This window comes from Halichoerus grypus, chromosome 1 (genome assembly GCF_964656455.1).
Source record: "Halichoerus grypus chromosome 1, mHalGry1.hap1.1, whole genome shotgun sequence".
In the NCBI taxonomy this organism is placed as follows: domain Eukaryota; kingdom Metazoa; phylum Chordata; class Mammalia; order Carnivora; family Phocidae; genus Halichoerus; species Halichoerus grypus.
In genome coordinates, this window is record NC_135712.1 from 124,418,235 (window position 1) to 124,438,809 (window position 20,575).

Genomic DNA, 20,575 nt, shown 5'->3' on the forward strand with positions numbered 1-20,575 from the left:
CCAAAACTCAGTGGATTTTCCGATGAGACTGAGGTCCTCTTCCTTGCCCTGAAAGTTAGAGTCTGTGTTCCTCCATCCAGCCCCTTTGGATGCATTGCCAAAGGGGCTGAAAGGATCCCTGGATGGCTCCCCTTCCACCTTCCCCAGTGATGCTCCTCCTCTCCCTCTCCCCTCCTCCAAGCTTGCCACCCAGTTCCAGGCTCGGCATCAATGAGAAAGCCAAGGGCAAAGGTCCTACCTTGATGTGTTAGAAAAACAGCAAGAGAAAAACAAGAGAATAATTAACTGCAGGGCCCGGCTGCCTCTCACAGATAAGGCATTTTCTCTGCTGCCACTGTAGACGGAGCTGCCTGCAATTTTCCCAGTCCTCCTGCTCAGCCCTTTCCACAGTCACGGCCCCAAGGGGCACCAGCCACCGTCCAATGAGACTAGGACACTGAGGGGTTGCTCTCCTCCCCATCCTCCCACACATCCTTCCATGCTCAAAGCTGCTGCTAAATCCCACTGTCCTTCTCTGATGTCATGGTGTCTGCACCTGGCCAGGTGGGTGGGAGCAGCCAGGACTCAAGCAACACAGCCCCGGGCAGGACAGGACCCACAGGACAGAAGCCAGGGAGGTCCCCAAAGGTGAGCACCTGCAGCTCTCCCTCCTCCTGGAGTTCCAGGAGACCCCCAGTGACCCACAGTGACCTTGCTCCCCACACCCCTCCAACTCCCACCACTAAAAGCCAGGCACAGGTGCCAAACTGCAACCACCTAAGCAAAACAGTTCATCTGAGACAAGAGCCAGATGGACATACAGCAAACAGGAAACCAATAATGACCACAGTGGGGGGGTCTGATTGCTGGGGAGCACACGGGAAAGGCAAAGTGCATGCAGGAAAAGGTAAACTGGAAGGAAAAAGGTTTTCTTCCACCTGGGGGCACAGGTGGGGCAGTTCCAGAGAGATAAGGAGAGCCTGGCCACAGGAACCTGAATGTGGAGACCCGTAGCACTGTCTGGGACCTTTGACAGTACTTGGCAGGACAGTAAACAGCTGGTGCATAAGAGATGCTCCCTGAATTAATTCCTGAATAAGCGACATTAATGGGAAAGGTGCTGAACTGGGAGGCAGAGGCCTGGGGAGTTGTCCCACTTGTCAAAACATCAGTTTGAATCTTAGCTCTTTTTTTTTTTAAAGATTTTATTTATTTATTTGACAGAGAGAGAGACAGCAAGAGAGGAAACACAAGCAGGGGGAGTGAGAGAGGGAGAAGCAGGCTTCCCGCTGAGCAGGGAGCCGGATGCGGGGCTCGATCCCAGGACCCTGGGATCATGACCTGAGCTGAAGGCAGACGCTTAACGACTGAGCCACCCAGGCGCCCCTGAACCTTAGCTCTTAACTTAACCTCTCAGAGCCTCGGCTTCCTCACCTGTAAAATGGGACAATGAGTGCTTGGATATTAAGGGTATACACAGGGACCAGCATGTGGCAAAGGCTCAATGGACAGATGGAGCTTAGTTCAGTCCTGGTTCTAGTGCCACCAGGCTATAGGATTTCTGGAAAGTGTCTTCCCTTCAAGTCTGACCCCTTGTCTCAGCTCCCTAGAGCTCCCGAGAGCCCCCAAAGGCTAGTGCTAGGCTACAGCCTGGGGTTCCTGCTCCCCTCACTTGCCCCCTCCCCTCCTGGCCACCTGCCTCTGCCCATTTCTCTGCTCATTATCACCTCCACTGGGGGATGGAGAAGCAGAGCAAGGAGGTTAAATTCAAATCAGTCACTTTGTCACTTGCTGTCAGGAAGCGGGAGGGGAGAGAGGAGAGACTCAGGGCCTCAGGTGCAATCTGCAGGCAGAAATGAGTCCTGGTAATTCTCGAGAAATTTCCTGTACGTGTCCACATTGGCCCAGTTCTGCTACAGAGAACTCCAGGGGAACCTTCCATGAGGGGACAGTGCAGCCTCCTGAAGCAGCTGCTAATGGTGTGTCTGGGCTGCTGGGATTTCACCTGACCTAGAGGAATATTTCTATAGGTGATGCAAGGGGAAACAGGTCCTTCCTCCTCTCATCCTTTTTCCCCTTTAGCAAATGGCTTGTCCGGAAGCCCTCATCATCAGCAGGGTCTTAGAGTATGGTGAAGGGCTCCCAGATCTTCAGCTCTGGGCACTCTCTCACAGAGCTGAGCAACATTCCATGCCGGCTGGGCAGTGAGGGAGCAAGATGCCTTTTCTCGGCTGTGGAAATGAAGCCTTCTCGTTCACCAAGTTAGAGGCAAACTGACAAGCCAGGTACACTGAGAGACACCTGGCAGATGACACTACGTGGGACCAGCGGGGCCTGGGGTTCCAGCACTGCCTGCGCCGCCCACGCGGGCCTGGGCCTGCTGCTGGCCACTGGGAGGTCCCTAGAACAGGGCCTGCCTCGTGGAGGGCATGAGGCTGAGGCCCTTCTTGATGCTAGCCAAGCTCGCCCTCGCTCATCTCTGATGCCCAAAAACAGGGTCCTGAGCTGCCCCTGCAGAAACCCCACCAGCCTATGAGGAGTCACACCCACCCACAATTAGCCAGGGGGTCACCACGCCCCACCATGCGCCAGACAGTTCTATAATGGTTTACCCCCCTACTTCTCGCACTGCTTCTACCCCGGGGTTTGCCCCCACCCCAAGCCCCCGCTACCCTCTCCCCCATAATGACCCCTCGTCTAGTCTTAGTCAACAACGAGAAGACTGAGGCACAAAGAGAGAGAGAGAGCTAACACTGGTGTGTTTGGTTGCTCGCTGTGGCTTAGGTCAGGTGGAAAGCAGTTTTCCATTAGCAAAGAACCAACCCTCACCCCATCCTCCAGGCCTCCCTGGCAAGTGTGTTCCCATTTCTCTAATCCCCAGAGGAGTGATCAACAAAAGCCAGTGAGGTAGCTCAGACATCAGGTGTCAGGGGTCTTTGACGGAGCAGGTGGCCCTGACGGGGCCAGACAATGCCCCCTCTCCCAGCACAGTCAAACACACTCTGACCAAGAGCCCCAACTGTTGCTGAAATTGAAGTGGAAGCCACAGAAGGAGCTGAGGAATTTCTCATGTACTATTTTGCTTTTAAATATGAAATCTCTCCCAGGGTGTAACTTTATTACTATAGTAATTTCCTCAGAAGGGCAGGCATCCAATGTTCTGTTTCCCCACCACCTTTGGAGACATGGAAATCTGACAGAAATATTCAGGTTGCTTAAGTGGCTAGTGCAGAAGAGGGAGACATAAAGGGAGCTCTTCCAAGGATGCAGACTCCTGAAATCCAGGTGGAGGGATGTGCTCTAGACTGTCAGGTGGAGGCAGGTAAGGGCCCCGTGTGCCCCCTCCACCACTCCAGGATGCATGGGGTGCCCAGGCCCATCTCCTTTGGGGACACTTGCCTGTAATCATCTCTTACTTGGGAGAGCTGGCCAGGGCAGGGAGAGGAGGAAAGATATTCCAGTCCTTCTACTAGATTTTTGATCACAAGTCATGCTGTGGTGCAGGTCTCCAACAGTGTGTATGTGCGTGTGTGTGTGTGTGTGTGTGTGTGTAGGGTGGGAGTAAGGGTAGGAGGTGGGAAAAAGGGCAGGAAGGGAGCTACGTGGAGACTGGTGTTTGAGCTGAAGCACTGAGATGATCTGAACACTTCACTCATCTCTTCTCCCATGACCATGCAAACACGGAGTGCTCAGTAATCAATGAGGTACCCAATGGCCAGTGGCTGATGAGCATCTGGAATTCTTCCTGCCCATGGATTCAGGCTGATCTGAACCTTTCTTCATGCAAAACACCCAGAAGTGGTGTAGGAAGGTGGATGGTTATGAACACAGACTCCAGAACCTGACCACCCAGGTTCAAATGCACTGCCACTTAACTATCTACATGACCTTAGCAAATAACTTATCTACTCTGTACCTCAGTCTTCTCACCTGAAAAATGGGAGTAGGGTTGATAACAACACCTGACTGATACAGTTGTTGTATCAATTAAGTGAATTAACTTATGTAAAGCACCTAGAACAATACCTCGTGTAAAGTGTTGGCTATTATCGGCCGTTCCCAAATATACTGGTGTCAGGCTGCCTGCATCTGAATCACTGGAGCCCTTTGTTAAAAATGCAGATGTCCAGGCCATTCTGACTCAGCAAGTGCAAAAGGGAGCAAGACTACCCAGGATTTCTGACCACAGCTTAGCTGAGAACCTCCCCCTGAGCAGTGTTTCCAAGAAGCACCTACACCAGGATCTTTAGGGAGACCAGAAGCAGATTCTCCGGGTCCATCCAGACCTGCTGAACCTTTGGGGTGAGCACTCAGGAGTCTATAACAAATTGCCTAGGTGCCACGAGGCTTCCTGAAACCTGAGAACCACTGCCCAAGTTGATACTCCCCTCTTCTGGCTTTTAAAATTGTTTCCACCCTTTGCTCACATTGGCACCTGCTATGCTCCTGAATCTGAGTGTTATTAGGAACTCTTAGAGACTAGCTATACATGATACAGTTGATTGTTTTGATTCAATAATAAAAAAGTATCTTTGACTTTAACAGCACCTTAATTTTTGAACTAGTAGAGGTATATCCTAGTAACATACATAACTTGTCCGACTTCTGAGGTTGAAACAGATGAGCATCACAACCCAGAGAAAGACACTCAGCCAGGGGGACTAGGTGATTTCCCCAAACCACAGAATGGGGAGATGAAAAATCCAGGTGGACGACTCTGGCTTCACAATCCAGCCATCTGTCTGCACCTCATGTGGACCTCAGCCCCATCCTCATGGTCAGACCCCATTCCCGACCCTGCACCTCCTTCCACTACCCCAAGTTCACTAAATTCAGTCAACCAACGAGAGAATAGGTAGTTTCTGGTCAATGGGGTGAGGGTGGGTGCACACACTAGATCCAGAGGAAGGGGTCGTGGTGCTGTCATGCACTCCCTGGCACCACCCTTCCTCTCCGGTCCAATCTGTTTTATCAAAGATTACTTGTAGATGGGTAAAATTGTAAAGGATGCCATATCATGTCTCTGCCTCACGGGCTTTTCCCAAAGCACATCTTGGTAATTAGGATCCATACTGGTGAGGGGCCAGGGCAGGGGCTCTGAGATCTAGGTCTGCGTCTGCCAGGTCAACAAAAGGTAGGAGGGACTGGGGCAAGATACTCTGTGGCCCAGCAGGCCTTCCTCGTGCTCCGGGGCACCGCTGGTGGTGACTCTGCTCTGTCAACCCAGAAGGTTCAAGCTGGGGCTGGGTCCAACCTCCGCAGCTATTTACCCTGCCAAGAATTTTCTCAAGTGATCACCCAGAGCTGCGTTGCCCTATTTCACCAGCATTCCCTTCGCTGGCTTGAAGGGGGTCCCTCCACAAAGACTGAGTAATAGCCACCTTTCCACAATGCACAGAAGATAAAATCACCTAACAGAATTTCCTCAAATTTACTTGTCTCTCCCACACATTTTTTTTAAATCTTTGGCGCCTGCTACTGCTGGTAGGCTCATGCACACTCACGGATGCCCAAAACAGATGCACACACAGCAAAGAAATATTAACATAAAATGCAGAAACAGCCAATCAGTGCCTAACCTGGCCGCCTGTGGTAGACACAGGGCCTGAGGTTGGGGGTTTTTCACCATGAACTTCTTTTTTTTTTTTTTAAAGATTTTATTTATTTATTTGAGAGAGAATGAGATAGAGAGAGAGCATGAGAGGGGGGAGGGTCAGAGGGAGAAGCAGACTCCCTGCTGAGCAAGGAGCCCGATGCGGGACTCGATCCCAGGACTCCAGGATCATGACCTGAGCCGAAGGCAGTCGCTTAACCAACTGAGCCACCCAGGCGCCCTCACCATGAACTTCTAAGGAGATTTAAGTGTGTACCATGTAGCTCAGTGCCCTTGCATTTTAAGGTGCGGTATGCCCCAAAGGGGCACAGTAACTCAGGCGTGCATCCATGCATCAGCAACCCCTCCTGAGAACCCACTATTTGTCAAGCCCCAAGAAATCTACCACCGAATCAAACACATGAGCGTGTTCGAGGACAGCAAGCCCAGGACTTCACTCTAGGCCACACCTAAGAGCAGGTCTCCTGGGCGTGCTCTGGTCAACCAGTGTCCAGACACTGAGGTCCAGACCTGCAGGTATATGGTCATTCGTGGATGCCAGGGGTGGGGATGGGAGGATGCTATGAGCTTTCAGTGATGCTGGATGGCTGCCGCCCAGAAAGGCCAATACACTTAGTCCACTCTGAGGGCAGGGTGTCTGCTGCCAGCCCAACATGTCCCACTGCTGCAGAAACACCTCGAAAGAAGCCCAGGCCTCCAGACCCTGTTTTGAAGAGCACAGGCCAAAGGGCAGCTCAGAGAATGCAGATGGTGGCCTTCCCTCGTAGACCCCAGCAGCCTGTTCTCAACAAGCTCCCAGACCCAGTGTGAAAAGACATGGGCTTTAAGAGGCAGGTGTTTATCTGGACTAAGAGGTCTGGTTGTGTGTCCAGAAGGCCAGAGGATATCAGCATCCCTCCCTCCCAGCCTGCCCTGTTCTCCTCTGAAAATAGACTTTAAAAGCCCCAGAGAGCCTTTTCCCTGCAATGGCATCTCTCTCCCCACAAAGCCGAACCACTGGCTGGAAACCAGGAAGGGGAGGGAAAAGGAGGGAAGGGGGGCTCTCTTTCAGTGTGGGTTTTCCCACACCCCATGTCAACCAGCCCCTTCCTTTCTCCCACCTAGGCAGAGGGTCTCATAGGGGTCTGCCTGTCTGGCCAAGGGTCCCCAACTGGCCCATGGCTTCCACTGTCCCTTTGTTCCTGCCCTGGCGGGGGCTGAGAACTACCTGATCTTCGAGCTGCTGGCCCTGGGCCACAAGGCCCCAGTGCAATTCCACCAGAGCTCCCCCCAACCTCCTCGCCAAGGGAAAGAAGACAGACACAGTAAGTGGCCAAAGGAGTAAAGAGGGGCGCCCCTAGCCAGAGCAGAGTTTGGGAGGGATCTGCTGTCTGTGTAAGCAGCTCATTGATCCACTTTTCTGATAATTATTCCTCACTCATCACAAACCGAATGATGCTGGCCCTAGCCCAGCCAGGCAGGCGGGAAGGCGGTTCCGTGTGTGAAGAGGAGAAAATGAACCTGCCTGCGCTCGTTGGAGGAGAGATGGGAGTGAATGGTGTGTACTATCCCTGCGCACTGAGCAGGGACGATGGGGCTGCTTTAATATTCTGCTGAATGTGGTGTTTCTTTTAACCCTTGCTGGAGAGATTTCCAGCCGAGACTCAGGCTCCTCTTGCCAAGCTACTGGCAAAGTTTCTGGGGCTGTGCCGAGAGAAGGGACCAAGTCCCACAACGTGAGCCACTCCAGGTGACCTAGTGACAGGGCCCGTTATACAGGCTGGGTGCCGGCACAAGGGCACCCTCCCTCGGGCAGCTCCAGCCCAGCAGACGGGGAGAGCTCACCAAGAAGAGGTCAGGAAGGAAACTGCCGGCATCCAGACGCCTGGTGTGTTCCCACGCGCTTGCTCTCCAAACAATTTTGCTCGCATGCACGTGCCCTCCTTCACTGATGGAGACCCAGTGCCAAGACCAGGCTCCCAAAGTGGGCACCCATCTGCTCTCCGGGACCCAGCCCCCGGCCCTCTGGCGCGCGCGCGAAGAGCGGCGGGTAGGACGCGCCGCCCCAGCGCTGCCAAGTCCAGCCTCGCCTAGCCCGTTGCTCTTGCTCGCTCACCCAGGTTGTCCTGCCTGGTTTGGAAGTGTACAGCGCCGTGCTCGTCCTAGCTCAACTGCTCCCGCCCTTGCCCCTCTGTGAGTCAAACCCGACCGACCAGCTCTGCTCCCGGGTGTCTGTCGCCCGCGCTCCCCACCGCTCTCGTCCCCGCACGTCCCAAAATGCAGCCCCTCCGCACAAAGACCAGCAGCCAGGAAGGGCAGCGGGAGGCAGACAAAAAACCCATCTTCAGAAAAGCAAGTGAGAGCTTTCTAGGCATTGATCGTCCCACCCCCGCGCCGCCACCAGAACGAACGCGGGACAGAGCGCTCTTCCCTACACCGGGAAGGAATCAGCCCCGCCCCGGGGGCCCCGACTGCCCCAGCTCCGCTGGAGAAAGGAAGCGCTTTTCGGAGGGGTCAGGGGCGCTGGACCACGGTGTCCGGGGTGGGGGCGTTTCTCTCCGGGCAACCGGTAACAGCCTGGCGAGGGACGGGGCAGCCCGGCCGAAAGAGCCTCCAGTTCGGAAAGCGGCGCGGGCGTCAGGGGCCGCGTCCCTCCCGCGCGTAGTCCCTCCCCGGAGTTTCAGCGCTCCCGCCACCGGGAAGCGCGGCTGCGAGCCCGGCCGCGGCGGCGTACCAACCCCCCACAGTTGCTGCCACCCCGGCAACTCCGCTCGGCTCCCGGGCCCAGCCGCGTTCCCAAGAGGGGTGGCAGCCCGCGCTCGGCGGCAGGGAGCGGGGGCGGGGGAGGGGAGCGGGGCGGGGAGCGGGGCAGGGATTTCCCACAGGGATTCGCGGGCGCCGCCGAGCGCGGGTGCTCCCCACTGCGCCAGGCGCGGTGCCCGCGGGGCGCGCTTGCCCGGCCACGGCCCGGGGCTCAGCCAAGGCTAAGTACCAGGGGGAGTGTCGCTGCCCGTCGCCTCCTGCCCGGCGAGTCTCCCTTCCCGGGCGAAGGCGATGCTGGGCGAGTTTCTGCCGGACAGACCACCTAGCCACCGCATCCCGGTTCCCAGGCTCAAGAGGCGATAAAGGTGTCCGCCTCGCCCCGACTTGACCCGGGAAAGATGCAGCTCCACAGGCTCCGGGACCACCGAGAGTACGGCAATGAACTCAGTCCCTCTCCGGCGGCCACTTTCGGGGCACCGGGGCAGAGCTCCTCTGGCCCCCGCGCTCAGCGCTAGCCCGCCGAGCCCAGAGTCCCGGAGCCCGCCGAGCCCGAGCTGAGGAAAAGGAGAGGTGGCGCACGGCCACCTAAGCGCATCCGTGGCCAGGACAGGAGGGGAGCCGATAGGCGCCCGCACTCCAGGGGTCGGAGAGCCCGAGCCGTCCCTTCGTCCCCAGCGCCCGGCGCCCCCGGAGCTAAGGAGCCTGCACCGCAATGCAGCGGGCTCCGCGCTCCCGGAGCCGAGCCGAGGCTGCGGGAGACCCGAGCTGCCCGGGAGCGCCGGGGCGCGGGGGCCAGGGGCTCCGCGAACCGCCTGCGGGCTCTGAGAGCCAGCCGGGGGCGCGCCAGGGGTGCCGCCCCAGCCTCGCGCTCGGCCGCGGCCGGGGCTCCCCCACAGCCGTGCCCTCCGGTCGCGGGAGGCGGGCGGCGCGAAGCAGCCCGAGCAGCCCCCGGGGATAGAGCCGCCAGCCGCCAACTTGCTCGGCGGAGGCTACGTTACCTTCCATAGCGGCCACTGCGGATGCCAGGAGGAGCAGCAGCAGGCAATCCGGGGCCATCGCCGGCCGGCGGCCCCCAGGCCGAGCCCAAGCCGAGGCGGCCGCGCGGGGAGGGCGCCGCGTCCCGGGGCGCCGCTGCACTCCCCGCCGGTGGCTTCTCCGTATCCTTTCGCGCTCTCGCTGGGACCGGACTCCCCGGAGCGCGGCGTGGGCGTGGGCGGGAGTGTGCGCGCGTGGGGCGGTGCGGGCGCGCGTGGGTGTGGGTGTGCATGTGTGTGTGTGTGTTTATGGGAGAGGTGGGTGTGTGCGTGCGCGTGTATGTGAGAGAGAGGGCGAGGGAGTGTGAGCTGGGGAGAGCGCGCGAGCGCGTGTGCGTCCTGGTGTCACATTGCGAGCTACAGCGGAGCCTACGAGAGGACGAAGCCGGCCAGACTGACGGGGGAGGGAGCGGGATCCCCCACCATCAGCTCTCTCTCCACCCCTAACACCTCCTGTCCAATCAAGGAATCAAACCTGCAAAATTCCCCCGTCCAATCAGGCGCGAGCACCTCCTTACACTGGCATTGTTAGTTTAAGAAAAACTTTTGCTTGCAAGGCTGTGCGGGAGGGCTTGGAAGGCGCTAGGAGGGGTCCGGGCTCCCCCTCGTGGTGCTCTCGGAGAAGCGCACCGGCCCGCCCAGCTCCCCGTGCCCCGGAACCTAGGGGGCCTAGAGAAGGAGCCAGTTCAGGCCCATACCCTTCCTTATAGCCCACCAGGCCTGGGTAAGCTTTAAATAATCATTTTTTTTCTTATTTCATCTTAGCGACACGCACCCTGACAACCCATTATAGTACAACGCGAAGGCACACCCTATCCCTCTTATCCATAGCACTTCGCCTTATACGGTATGGCTTTTACTAATCACTTATGTTTATTGTGGGTCTCTCCTTATTAGAACAAAGAGGGTCTCCATTCTTGGGATTCGTGTGTGTTTTGTTCACTACAGAAATCCCAGTGCCTAGAACAATGCCAGGCCCATAGAAGGGGATGGCATATATCTGTTGAATGAATGAATGAATGAATGAATGAGGTTCAGAGAATGTGTGGACGGCTGCTCCAGTGTGTGCAGGGCACTGGATATGCTTCGTGTCCAACTCCCTGCTGCTTTAATCCTTTACAAGTCTCTGGCTGTCTTTAGTTTTCACTTCTGAATGCATTCTGTGAGCATCCACAGAGAGCTTAACCCCAGAAGTCAGGTCTAGTGGGAGACACCGGTGGCCCCACAGGACTGGAAGGAGGGACAGCATAGGGTTTTGCAAGATGAGGCACACAGAAAGGCCCCCTAATTGTGGGTGAGATCTTGAGCATGGGTTGGAAGGACTTGAATAGACAGCAACGAGGGGATAGGGCCTTGGAGGTAGGAGTGATTCTCCCAGGTCCCAGCTCCCACAGCTCTGCTTTCTCTTCCTGTCTCTGGACATAGCCAGCGTTCTAGATCAAGGACCTGCCTTGAGGCTGTAATGTTGTGCTGGAGAGGTGTCCTCACCGCATCACTCCCACCCCAGACCTGATGATGGCCTGGTCCTACAGGGTCAGGGAGGACCTGTTAGATGCCCCTTCTAATAGCCGCAAAGGCGGCTCTCTCTACCCCACCAAGCCCTCCCCAGAGTTCTCGATGAGTTAGCCATGGGCAGATGTGGTGACCTCTTGCGCACTCTCTGTCCTCCTCCTCAAGCTCTGCTAAATCCGTTTCCCACCTGTGTGTGTGGTCTCTCCTTTGCTTGGGCTGCACCCCCTCAGTCACAGCCAGACTCATCTCCCGGTTGGGACATTGCTTTGCTTTCTCCGCCCTCATGCTCTCACTCACACTGCTTCCCTCTCCCACCACCCTCCATCCCACCCTGCCTCTGCCCCTGAAAGGGGGGACCCCCATCCATCTCCATTCCCTCATCATCCACCCCAACGCCATGCAAGCTGCCCTCTGCCCTGCCACGCACCACCAACATCGCTGGAGTAGTCACCGTGGGAATGACCCAGCCCCGGTTACCCATCACCCCCTGGATCCCCAGCACCCCCCCTCATCAGTGACCAGCCTCCCTTTCCGTGGTCCCCTTGTTCCTCCTGTCTTACCACTTCTTACTGTTCCCTCTTCAACCCTCAGAAGAAGCCCCCTCACCAGCTCTGTCCTTGCAACTTCTGCTCTCTAGGTCCATAGACAACTCCTTGGCAGCCTCACCTGCTCTATTACCAGCCCTCCCCTCGCTCAGGACAGATGGATGAGTCTGACTCTTCTCTCCTTCACTCTGTCACAGACTTCTGAGAAGCCCGTCTGGCAGAGTCCACCTCTGCCCCATCTTCCTCCCAGTGTCCTTGTCCCAAACCCATGAGCCTGTCCCAGTTCCTGCCATGCTCCTTCCCCTGGACAACTGGAGAGTCTGAACAGCGGCCTGGCTTCTATCCCCTCCCCCTCTAATCTTTCTGCACTCTGCTGCCGAACTAATCTTTCTCAAGCCAAACTTGATCTTATCTCTTCCCAGCACAGAAAACTAGTGGCTCCTCACTGTCTGCTAAAGAAAGATCAACCCCTCTGGCATGGCATCCAGACTTTTCTGTGGGCTCCCTGAAACCTGCCTTTTGGGCCTGGGCTGCTCAGCCAGCCGGATCCCCTCACCACCCCCATCCCCACCACCGACCTCCCCTTTCCCTGCACCTGCCTAGTCACACACTCACCCACTTACTCAGCAAATATTTATTGAGTGCCCGCGATGAGCCAGGCAGGCCCTTGCCACAATGTGGGGCCGCAGCAGCCACAGGCCCTGCTCTGAGGAAGCTTACAGTGCAGCGGGGGAGGGTGACAAAGACGCTGTAGCATGTCAGAGGGAGACTAAAGCAAGGCAACAGTTAAAGGGTGACGGTGCAGCTAGACATGAGGGGAATGGCTTCTATTTATGCGCCTTCTGCGTACACGCACTGCGCTGGACGTTTACATGCAACCCTGAAATGAAGTGAGGTGAGCTTCCTGCCCTCCGCTTCTTCCCAAACCCCACCTCTGCCTGGAAGTCTTGATGTCCCTCAGCTGGTCACTCCCACCCACGGTCTCATGCTACATCTCTTTGGACGGTACTGAGTGGCTCTTCCTGACCTGGCTGAAGACAGAACTGACCAATGTCCAAATGCAAAACGTCACTCCTCGGAAGACCCCGGCAGACCATGAGTGTGGGAATCCCAAAGAGAACTCTGCCAGGGTCTTTCACCTGTACCAGGCAAATTACACAAGAATCTCTGACTTAATGTCTTCTAATCCCCCCAAGCTTCACCCTTAAGGATTTTAAGTCAGTAGGGATGCCCACAAATATGATTTTATGGCCCCCACCCCAATTGATTCTGCTGCACAATGAGGCTTTAGAGTCCCTGTTCTTGTCCAGGTGTTTAAAACTGTGCTCTCGGTCATCTCAGGGGACAGCCAGGTGGGGAAGTACCCGGTGATCAGGGGATGGGGCCCCAGACCTCACCTCTGTTGTGGCAGCTTTTTGTTTTAGGGGCATCAAAACCAGGTTTTGTTGGAAGAAAGGGTTCTGTGGCAAGAAGAGGAGGAGGTAAGGGGGAAGGAAGAGGGGTTAAAGGAGAGGGTGGGATTGGGGTGGGGTTGGGGCACATCAGATCATAAGGGGCAAGGAAAACAACATTGATGACTTTGAGAGCATGCTGATGGCTCAGATAAGAATAGCATCAGTTTAGGGCTTTTGTTAATTTCTCTAATAACCCAGGGGATTGACTTTTCTTGAGCAAGTTAAATATTAATTTAGCTGTGCAGCAAATTGATCTTTCTCTTGCAATGGGTTGTGATTTGCAAATATCCCTGAAAGCACCGTTGGTTGGGCAATCCAAGACTGGCTGCCTTTTTCCCCCAAAGCATCTCCTTGGCTACTGTGTTTTTCTCTGTGATGTCAAATGCTCACTTGTTTTCTTGATTAATCACCCAGCTATTTGATATCACTAAATCATTCCTTCAAAGCTACAGATACTCGCCTCTGAGCCAGCAGCTAAGGGGTCCCAGGAACCCAAGGGTGATTTGACCCTTCTTCTAGTGCTCAGAAGCCCTTCTGCTTAGAAGGTTTGGGGCAGCCACCCAATTCACCCCCACCTCTAAAGAGTCTGTCTAAAAGGTTGAAAAACATTTCTAGTGAATGCAATTGTACAACTTCCCCTGATAATCCTATATGTTATAAAGCTATCCTATAGAAAGGACCTGCTAACCATTAACCTACATCTCCTTTGTTGTAGTTTGAGCCTGTTTTCCTCATTCTACCTAGTTGTGGAGAGCGCAGACAAATAGTAGCCATCCTGAGGATGATGATACAGCTATCTTGTACATGAGAAGACATTAAGTTGCTCCCTTATCCTATCTTTTTCTTTTTAAATATTACTTAACTGCATAAATGAAAGGTTTAGTTATACGCTCCATGACCCAAGCTACCTTTAATTTGATTCTTAAGCTGCAAGATACATTGTCCTCAATTCTTTTTGGAGAAGCAAGTGAACCACTTACGAGTCATTTAAAACATTTTAACAATGGGTAATAGACAAATAATAAAAAGCTCCCTCTCTCTTTTGTTCTTTCAACATGTATTGTGCAGCAGTTCTGTGTTGGTAGCCTGCAAGGTGCTGGGGACCTGGTGATGTATGTGACCCAGCCTCTCCCTTTAAGGATCTCACGGTCTCCCTGGGAAGACAGACATTGAAATGCATTGTGGGACTTTCTGTACAAAATGGCCTCTGGCTAGAGGCTTCCAACAAGCCTTTCCTTGCTTCTCAGGAACATATCCCAGCAAACACAGACAAATATGAAGACTCACACTAATGAAGTAAATGAACACTGACAGACAACCTAATTGCCAGGATGTGGAAGCAACTGACAATACTTATAAGGCGGATGAAGCCGGATGGAGAACAACCTATCAAGCACATGTATGACATATGCCAAGTTCTCCTCTATAAAGAGAACCTGCTTTAAAGAAATAGATAGGAAGATATGTCGTAATTCCCTCTCTTTCAATACCTGACTCAGATACCCAAGGTCTCTACTAACCAGGGAATGGAGTAAATATTCTTTATTTTGTTGTTTCAGCTTCACACTAAACGAAGAACAGTTTTCCCTGGCCAACTTCCTCCCTTCCCCAAGGTCTTCTTATACCCAGAAATGAGCATGGCAACTGGGCAGACAGATGGGCTGGTGAAAACACAATGTATTCAGGATATGAAGAATGGTCAAAAGGCTGTAGCAGGCGTAGTAATAACTATGGAAGCTGTGCAGCTTTCTGAGCGTTGTTTTTCCCATGACACATCAGAGCACCAGAGAATCAGGATGGTGGTTAGGGAAAGATGCCACCTAGTAGAGCAGACATACATTCGATGAAGCCTGTTGGCAACTGGCAATTAAACACTGGTTGGTTGTAGACCAGTGTAGGTCTAAACAGATGATTCAACCATCAAGCAAGAGAGAGATGGAGGGCCCAAGGCCAATCTACTCATCCTGCCTAGCAAAAAACAGCAAGAACTAATGAGTCTCAAGGAGGAGTAAAGAAGAGTCAAGACGTCTGTGGTCTGTTAGAATACTTCAGAATAAAGAGCAGGAACAGCCCCTCCAAGACCCAGAGAGGAGCATCCCTTTGAAAATGATACTCTGTACAGTCAAGAGACATTTTCAGGAAGCTTCTTGGCATGCTTGAAGACAACTCCTTGTAAAAGGAACAAGCTTACAAGAAAACAGGTTAAGCAGAAAAGACAACGGAATGAGAGAAGGGAAGGGAAAGAGATAGAGAAGCGTTTTCAGGAAACAAAATCACGCAGTGTCAGGATCTACCTTCACATTGGTGTAGCAGTAAAGAGCAGATGTGTTGCTGTTGAGCAATGAATGAATGATGTAGAAAACAGACTGGAGAATTTTTCCAAGAATGAATACAAAATGGACAGAAAAAGGAAAAACATCGAGAGAGAATACAGAGCACATGGAACACAGAAAATAGAGAACCAACACATATAAAATTGTGTCCATACTTGCAAAGGGCTGAGGACTTGAAAGAGTCCCTGGGTGCATTCCTAAAAGAGATACCAGTACAAATGCCATGAAAGTCTTGGCAGGCTATGAAGAAATAAAACTCATCTTAGCTCAATAAAAACCGGATACTATATGGATGTTTTAAAGAAATCTTACATCTATGTATGGACACACATGGACAAATAGATTACCTACAGTAGAATAAAGATTGTTAACTTCATGACACTAAGTTCTAAAAGAAAATGGAACCAGAGCTATAGAGTTTTATGAGGGAAAATTTGTGACACACAAAAAATATATTTCCAGGACTGAAAGCAATAAATGGTTTTGGTTACATTTTCAGGTCCCAGAAAACTTGCAACCATTCAGAAAAAATTTACTTGAAAATATATTCAAACGACAGATGAGGTTTGGTGATAAGTAATAAAATCAATTAAAATCGAAGTCTAAATGTTTGCAAACTGCTTATAAATTGAATTGAAATGTCAAAAATAGTCTCAATAAAGAATATACATGTTGATAAAATTCTAATTACAAAAAGCTAAATGTAATAACTCGAACTATATTAATTAAGAACAAAGAGAAGAGCCATTTAAGGAGGGGTAGCACAGCTATGTGAAATTCCTTGTTCACATGGGTGGGATTCAGAAGAGGTTTGTTTTTTTTTTTTAATGCTCAAATCTTACAAATACTGAAATTGCTTTAAAATAATTAAAGTTGGGGGGTGCCTGGGTGGCTCAGTCATTAAGCGTCTGCCTTCAGCTCAGGTCATGATCCCAGGGTCCTGGGATCGAGCCCTGCATCGGGCTCCCTGCTCCGCAGGAAGCCTGCTTCTCTCTCTCCCACTCCCCCTGCTTGTGTTCCCTCTCTCGCTGTGTCTCTCTCTGTCAAATAAATAAATAAAAATCTTTAAAAAAGAATAAAATAATTAAAGTTGGGGGCACCTGGGTGGCTCAGTCGTTAAGCGTCTGCCTTTGGCTCAGGTCATGATCCCAGGGTCCTGGGATCGAGCCCCACGTTGGGCTCCCTGCTTGGTGGCGAGTCTACTTCTCCGTCTCCCTCTGCCTTGCCGTTCCCCCTGCTGGTTCTCTCTTTCCAGTAAATGAATAAATTCTTTTAAAAAAAATAAAGTTGTTTTCAAAACAATTTAAATAGTTAAAAGTTTTCACAAATACACTTTAAAGAAATATATATGCTTTTGAAAATACTGGAAAGGATAAAAACAAAATACACCCCTATGTTTTTTAAATAACGAATTGAAAAATATTAAATAAATACAAGGGAAGTTATTGTTTAAACAATAAGAATTTAGAAGAAAGTACATAATCACTTCCAATAACAAATATGAATGAACTGACTCTTGATTTAAAAGACTCAGGTTGGCAAATAATAATAATAATAATAATAATAATACCTAAAACAAAGGGAAAAATAAATAGTAAAAGAATAATTTTCATTTATGGTAATATTATAAGTTAACTCGCAAAACATTTTGCTAAACACGGCTAGAAGAACTCAATAATATGTAAAATAGCTTCTTCTCAATACATTGCCAAGCTCAGAAGTATTCCCAAGGGCCTAGAAACAAAGAAGCACTAAAATCCTGAATGGTAAATGTGGGAGCTTACCCTGCAGTGTGGGTGGGGATTAGTTCCTGTTCTGGGAAATCTAATAGCTTGAATTTTAATGTACATCAGTTGGAAACTAGGCTCTGAATGAATGCAAGGCAGAAAGTTGGAATAGCCATCACTGCAGAAACCTGAGGCCTCAAGTTGCAACACCTCCACTGAAAGAATGGACTGGGAGAGACTTTTCCCCACATTTACTCACAGAAGAGAGGAAGGAAGCTTGCCCCTCAGCCAGGGCAGTTCCCCTCAGAATTCCTATCATAGGCCTTCACTTACCTCAGTTTCAGTTCAAATTTATACTACTTGATCTCAGATCTCCCCAGGCAAGAACTCAATTGAAAAAAATTAGTTGTAAATGGATTGGCAGGAGGAAATGCAAAAAGGACACACTTTCCACAAGATTTCCACAGATAAAGCCCTGCCAGACATGAACTCACAATCCAAAATCACAGAACACAAGAATAAATCTACCATGAGCAAAACTCAGCAGGCAAAACAAACAGGATTAGACCCTTATGAGTATAGAACTCTCAGAGAAAGTCTTTTAAATATCAATATTTAAAAGAATAAGACATTATAAAAAAAAAGAACCTATACATTCGAGAGAGAACCACATAGAAAAGGAAACTAAAAACTAACTGGATAGGTTTAAGAGGTTCTGTATATGCGACGGGTTCACTGAACTTCAAGTTAAATCTGAGAAAATTAACTATAATGCAAGGGAGAAAAGTAAAGAGATGTAAAACATTAAAAAGAGGTTGAAAATATGAGTGAAGCATAGGGAAGGCTATCATTTTTCAAATACTTAGGAGAGAATAATAGAAGGAATGGTTGGGGGGTGGGGGATAAGGAATATTAAGAGAAAGCAGATAGATTTCCAGAACTGATGAAAGAAATGAATTATTCAGATTGAGGAAACACAGATTTTGGAAGTCCTGAGCAGAATAAACAAAACATATCCATGACTAGGGATGCCTGGGTGGCTCAGTCATTAAGCGTCTGCCTTCGGCTCAGGTATGATCCCAGGGTCCTGGGATCAAGCCCCACATCAGGCTCCCTGTTTGGCAGGAAGCCTGCTTCTCCCTCTCCCATTCTCTCTGCTTGTGTTCCCTCTCTTGCTGTGTCTCTCTCTGTCAAATAAATAAATAAAATCTTTAAAACACAACAAAAACAAACAAACAACAACAACAACAAAAAAATATCCATGACTAGGCAAACTGTAATGCCCTGCAGGACACCAAAGACAAAAAAACATCTTAAAAGCCATCAGAGCGAAGTGACAAGTTACTTGTCTTCCAAGCAGCAAAATGTTTGGTACAGAAAGAAAAGAACTATCAACTTAAAATGTTATGTAACCTAAAATACCATATCCAGCTAAATATTTTTCAAGACTGAAAGCAAGACTAAGGGAGTTTACCAGCCAGGTGCTATCTTTGAGACCTACTTAAGAAAATAGTTCAGGAATAAGGGAAATGAACTCAGAAAAGCAAAGTAAGATGAATGAAGCAATGAGTAAAGGAACAGATCAATGTAGGTCAATCCTTGGGGTTTATAAAAGCAAGATAATACTGAAATACTGAATAAGAGAAGCATCTAAGTTAGGAGTTTAAGAACTAAAAGTGTTCTAAAACCCAGATACCATTCTGGAAGCAGGCAGAGATATTGGATAGTTTTAGATGTTGTCAAGTCAACCATGCTTTAAAATTGTTAAAGGAAGGGGTGCCTGGGTGGCTCAGTTGGATAAGCATCCAACTCATGATTTTAGCTCAGGACATGATCTCAGGTAGTGAGATTCTCTCTCTCCCATTGCCCTTTCCCCACTCACTCTCTCTCAAAAAAGGAAAAAAGAAAGAAAGAAAAGAGAAAAAAAATGTTAAGGGTAACCACTTCCAGATAAGCACTGGGGTGGGGGGGGATTAATCAATATAACGGAAAGTAGGAGAGGAAAAAAATAAGTAAAGAAAAGCATAGTGTAAATAAAGCAAAAAATAAGATAATGGAAATAAATTCAAAATATACCAGCACTCCCAATAAATGTATCATCAACACAGTAAATATAACTAAATAAAAGAACAGTCTAATTTTAGAGAATCTATTTACTCATTAACTGATTAAAGGACAAAAGCTATATAATCCTCTCAACAGACACAGATAAAACATTTGATAAAGGGCACCTGGGTGGCTCAGTTGGTTAAGCTTCTGTCTTCAGCTCAGGTCATGATGTCGGGGTCCTGGAATCGAGCCCCTGCTCAGCAGAGAGCCTGCTTCTCCCTCTCCCGCTGCCTGCCACTCCCCCTGCTTATGCTCTCTCCCTCTAACAAATAAATAAATAAAATATTTCTAAAAGTTAAAAAAAATTGATAAAAATTCAGAACTTTTCACAATTTAAAAAGTATTTAATAGGGGAAATAGGATCCTTCTTGTCTTGAGACATGGTATCTACCAAAACCCCAGAGCAAATAATGCATTTAATGATGAAACATCAGAAGTATTCCCTTTACAGTTGAAGAAAAAGGAAGGATGCCTGCTCTCCTTGTTGCTATTCAACTTTTTCCTGCAGGTCCTAGCCACCACCCTAAGACATGAAAGGAAATGAAAGCCATAAGGAAGAAAGAGAACCAACAAGATTCTCACAAATAGTAAGACTGTCCATCTAGAAAACCCAAGAGACTGTGCAGACAGACCAGTAGACCAAACATGAGAGATGAGCAAGTTTGCTGGTTACAAAGTCAATATGTAAAAATCTATTGCTTCCCGGGGCACCTGGGTGGCTCAGTCGTTAAGCGTCTGCCTTCGGCTCAGGTCATGATCCCAGGGTCCTGGGATCGAGCCCTGTATCGGACTCCCTGCTCAGCGGGAAGCCTGCTTCTCCCTCACCCACTCCCCTTGCTTGTGTTCCCTCTCTTGCTATGTCTCTCTCTCTCTGTGTCAAATAAATAAAATCTTTAAAAAAAAAAAATCTATTGCTTCCCTAAACATCTACAGAAAAATAATAATGTAATTTTTAATGATATGGCATTTTAATAACAACAAAAACTCTAAAGTATCTAGAACAAATTTAAAGAAAGCTTTAAAAAGGCCCCTATGGAAAAAAATAATAGGACTTTATTAGGGGTGCCTGGGAGGCTCAGTCGGTTAAGCATCCAACTCTTGATTTCGGCTCAGGTCATGATCTCAGGGTTGTGAGATGGAGCCCAGTGTCAGGCTCCACGCTCAGTGCAGAGTCCGCTCGAGATTCTCTCCTTCTTCCTCTGCCCCTCCCTCTGCGCTCTCTCTCTCTCTCAAATAAATAAATAAATAAATAAATAAATAAATAAATAAATAAAATGTTTAAAGACCATGTAAGTAATGGGGGAGATACACTATGTTCATGAGTAAGAAAACTGATGGTAATTCTCTACAACTTTAAGTATAAACTTAATGCAAATACAAGAAAAGTATCCATAATATTTTTGAAGAATTTGACTATTTGACCCAAAATTCAAAGGCAAAAGGCAAGAACAACCAAGACTATTTTGAAGACAAACAGAATGGAGGGCATAATTAAAACAATATGGAGTTGACGTAGGGATTTAGGA

The 20,575-nt window shown here is 49.9% G+C and overlaps 1 protein-coding gene across 2 annotated transcripts in view; it reads right to left on the bottom strand.

Annotated features, from left to right (window-relative positions):
• The window catches only part of EPHB1 (EPH receptor B1), a 504,178-nt gene that overhangs the window by 404,559 nt on the left and 79,044 nt on the right, over positions 1-20,575 (bottom strand). The window contains exon 1 of one of the 2 annotated variants that reach the window (XM_078071629.1): positions 9,334-9,802. The exons of the other annotated variant lie outside the window; for it this stretch is intronic. Within the exon in view, the coding sequence (XP_077927755.1) occupies positions 9,334-9,391 (58 nt within the window). The 5' untranslated portion in view covers positions 9,392-9,802. Of the gene's footprint in view, positions 1-9,333; positions 9,803-20,575 lie in introns of those variants that run through there. 2 annotated transcript variants of the gene reach the window in all.